This window comes from Topomyia yanbarensis, chromosome 3 (genome assembly GCF_030247195.1).
Source record: "Topomyia yanbarensis strain Yona2022 chromosome 3, ASM3024719v1, whole genome shotgun sequence".
Lineage (NCBI taxonomy): Eukaryota > Metazoa > Arthropoda > Insecta > Diptera > Culicidae > Topomyia > Topomyia yanbarensis.
This window is the reverse complement of record NC_080672.1, coordinates 275,277,368-275,281,176: the sequence shown is the minus strand read 5'-3', so window position 1 is coordinate 275,281,176 and position 3,809 is coordinate 275,277,368. Positions and strand designations below refer to the sequence as shown.

The 3,809-nt window shown below is 44.3% G+C and overlaps 1 protein-coding gene across 1 annotated transcript; it reads right to left on the bottom strand.

Moving 5' to 3' along the window:
- Positions 1–1,281: 1,281 nt before the first annotated feature.
- LOC131687937 (uncharacterized) lies at positions 1,282–3,594 on the bottom strand. The gene is made up of 2 exons (XM_058972035.1): positions 3,316–3,594; positions 1,282–3,150 (listed from the first exon to the last, which is right to left on the bottom strand). Exons 1-2 carry the CDS (start codon positions 3,592–3,594, stop codon positions 1,282–1,284), a joined length of 2,148 nt encoding a protein of 715 aa, XP_058828018.1.
- Between the last annotated feature and the right edge of the window lie 215 nt (positions 3,595–3,809).

Below are 3,809 nucleotides of genomic sequence, written 5' to 3'. Positions count from 1 at the left end.
TATTGCTGGGGGTCCACGAAGAAAAATATATTTTCCGAGTGCAGATTGGAATTTCAATTCTTGTTTCCTAGCAAACTGTAAATAACATATTAATAGCATACAAAATCGATATTCAACCGTGGGGGTCCGCAGCAACCCAGGGCAATTTCTAAGGGGTCCGTGGTACGAAAAAGGTTGAGAACCGCTGCTGTATATTATTTGGCGAAACAAATGACTCTATTTGGTCAATATTTTTGAACATAATCAACACTTGGTGTGAAATAGTTTTTTAAGGCATCTAAGCTGGTAGCATTCATTTTTAGAGTCACTAAGAACTTTATCAACATACATTGTTTAAAAGCACTCTATTGTGCTTTGGTCCGGTTACAGTCGAATACGGCAATGTTGTCTTAACACCTTATTACCAAACGATATTCAACGCATTGAAGCCATTCAGCGCAAATTTGCTCGTTTCGCACTTCATCCACTCCCACGGACGGACCCACTGAACCTACCAAGCTACATAGATCGCTGTAAGCTTATTGACCTCGATCTCCTGTCTGTACGCCGAGTTTCCTGTCATGGCTAAACTTCTCAACGTTGCTATTACGGACGTCGCACGCCTATGCTTGTTACTAGCCAGTTGCTTTAGGCGTTCACACCTTGTTCGGATTAATCACAAACCTTTTTTATAGCAGCCGTATTCGCGCAGCTTAAAACTGCAAGCATTATTTAATCATTAAATATTCAATCATTTAGTTCAGAATAATTCGCTTACATGAATAGTTTCTCTTTTTTCTAATCCTCAGCTTTTCCTTCAATCACCGAAATCTGTATAAATTTAATCAAATTGGGTTTTTCTAAATTATATTCTTTTCTTATTTTGTACTTACAGGTACCGAACTGCAACGTGCAGGGATACCACGAGGTGAGTCTTTGTACTTATCGTTTCAAAAACCAAGGACTTCGTACAGCAAATATAATTCACCTATCGGACACAAAATGTTATAGTGGTAAACCGATTCACCCAAATATTATAACTCTGGTTTACTTACAATCTAAACGTATCGTTCGCTAAATACAGCTATAATTCAACTGCCTTCAAACGCTTTAATTAATATAATTTCAATCCGAAAAACTTTTGAACCACTTTCATCAATTTTTACTTTTTGTTTACCATCTAACTCTTTCTATGCTCCCTTTTGACAATTATGATATTCCGTTTCTCCCTTCCCAGCGACCTCTGATATTTCGAATCAAGATAGTGCACCAAAAAGGTATGCGCAAAGTGCCCTGCGGTGCTTACATAGCCCCGCCCCGTAACACTGGTGTTGGCTCTGCCTTGAAGCCAGATTTACGATCTCTCACTTCGAGCACCGCCAGCTTAGCTACCGGTCGCTTGAACTCTCCCTTTGTAGTTCTTACAGCAGCCTGTCTTATTCGGCCATCTGTTGACTTGTAGACAGTAGTAACGACACCTCGAATCCAGGTTTTACGGTTGTGTTCATCCACGACGTACCCCACATCGCCTATTTCAATCGGATCCGATTCATCGTGCCACTTAGTTCGCTGGTTCAACATCGGCAAGTATTCTAATATCCAGCGCTTCGATATCAGGTCCGCAAGATGTTGCGACCGCTTGTATGAGTCCCGCAGCGCTTCTGCTTGGTTGCTTTTTGCCACCGATTGCGTGATATCTCCTGTCACAGATGAACGCAGGAAATGATTTGGAGTTAGTGCTGCTTCCATTCCTAGTTCCACTGGGAGATACGTCAACGGCCGTGAGTTGACAAGATCTTCTGCTTCCGCCAACACGGTAAGAAGTAGTTCATCCGTCAACTTCCGACCATCATCTAGCTCGCTGAGGGCTGCCTTCACCGAGCGTACCAATCGTTCCCATGCCCCGCTCATATGGGGTGCCGAGGATGGATTGAAGTTCCACCTAGTTGTAGCGTCTGTGAACGCCTCTTCGCAATCTGCAGAAATACGTTTTACAATCTCCTTACTCGCACCTTTGAAATTCGTTCCGTTGTCTGAAAAAAACTCAAGTGGAGTTCCTTGCCGGCAGGCCAACCGCCTTATCGCCATAACGCATGCTTGAGTCGTCAGGCTATGGGCGACCTCAAGATGTACTGCCCTCGTTGTTAAACATGTGAAGAGGGCAATCCACCGTTTTTCTGTTCGACGCCCTACGGTCACAAGCACCGGCACGAAATAATCGATACCTGTGTAACTGAACGGGCGCTTATAGGGAGTAATACGCTGAACTGGAAGAGGTGCCATTCTGGGGATCACTGGGTTAGTCTTCCTGATCCTAAACCGTACACACTGTCTTGCTACGCGCTTCAGCTCTGCTCTGAGATGCTTAATACAGAATCGCTGTCGCATCTCGTTCACAACAGTCTGAATGTTCGCGTGACCCATTTTTTGATGGAAATATTCCACTAGCATCGTAGTAATGCGATGTCCCTTCGTCATAACAATTGGACAACGCAACTTGAACGGAATGAACGGAGCATTAGTTGTCCTTTCTTCCATTCCTATAACGTTGCTATCGTCTAAGGAAGGAGATTTGTCGTAAAGTTCACTATCTTTCTCTAGTCGATGACGGTCTGACCTAGAAAGTTGTTGATTTTTTAGTAGAATCTTCACTTCTTCCTTGTATACTTCTGCTTGTGCGACTCGCCATAGATAGGATTCAGCCTTCTGATGCTCCTCACGCTTTAGTGGAACAAAGACAACTGGATGTTTTACTTTTGCGAGTTTTTTCACCTTTTCTGGTACTGGAATAGCTTCAATACTCAGCTTTGCTATCTTTCGTCGACAGTTTGTTATGAAACGATACACGCAAGCTACAGTTCGAATCAGAACCTTCCACTTAGAGAATCTGAGGGGGTCAATAACTGCTTCCATAGCTGAGACATCGTGAAACATATTTATTGCCCGAATTTCCTCCAACACTTGCGGTTGCTGCGGCCATAGCTCTTCGAAATGATTTAGAAAGCTTGTCCCCTGGAACCATGGTGAGTCGGATTCGAATCGGCGTCCCGCTTGCCACTTAGTCACGTCGTCTGCTACATTGTGCTTTGTTGGTAACCAGCGCCATTCGTCCGGATTAGTAAGAGAATGGATCTCTCCAATTCGAAAAGCAACATACTGCTTGTATTTTCGCTGGTCGGAGTGAATCCAGGAAAGAACAGTTCTAGAATCCGTCCGGAGGTACCGTTGCTTTATTGGCAGTGAATGTGTTTCGATAATGGTGTTTAACAGCCTGGATCCCAGCACCGCCCCTTGCAACTCCAGTCATGGAATCGTCAGCTGCTTTAGTGGAGCTACCTTGGACTTCGCCATCACGAGAGAACAATACGGTTTTCCAGCGACCAAAATCCGGAAATACGATGCGCACCCATATGCGTTTGAGCTGGCATCGACGAATACGTGCAGCTGTAAAGTACTGTAGTCCGCCTCCTGCCCTTTCACGAAATGATAGCGAGGTACCCTAATTTGTTCAATCTCCGGCAAGCGTCCTATCCAATTTTTCCACTTAGCTATTGATTCCTCATCTATCTCTTCATCCCATTCACAGCCCGTTCGCCAGAGATCCTGTATGAGCATCTTTCCATAGATAGTGAATGGGGCCATCAGCCCTAGCGGGTCGAAAAAACTCATCACACAACTCAGGATTGCTCTTTTGGTTGGCCATTGCTCACCCGTTATAAAGGGCATCAGCTCATTACGTAACCTTGTCGTGAAACAAAACTCGTCACTTTCCGAATTCCACACAATTCCTAGAACTCTTTCAGTCCCCGTATGCTTGTCTTCGTTAAAGT

Bases quoted from the DNA above. Each gene is read 5' to 3' on its own strand.
- LOC131687937 (XM_058972035.1), bottom strand. From the start codon at position 3,594: ATGCTCATACAGGATCTCTGGCGAACGGGCTGTGAATGGGATGAAGAG. The intron at 3,151-3,315 runs GTAGCTCCACTA...CACTCCGACCAG, and splicing joins TCGTGATGGCGAAGTCCAAG to CGAAAATACAAGCAGTATGT.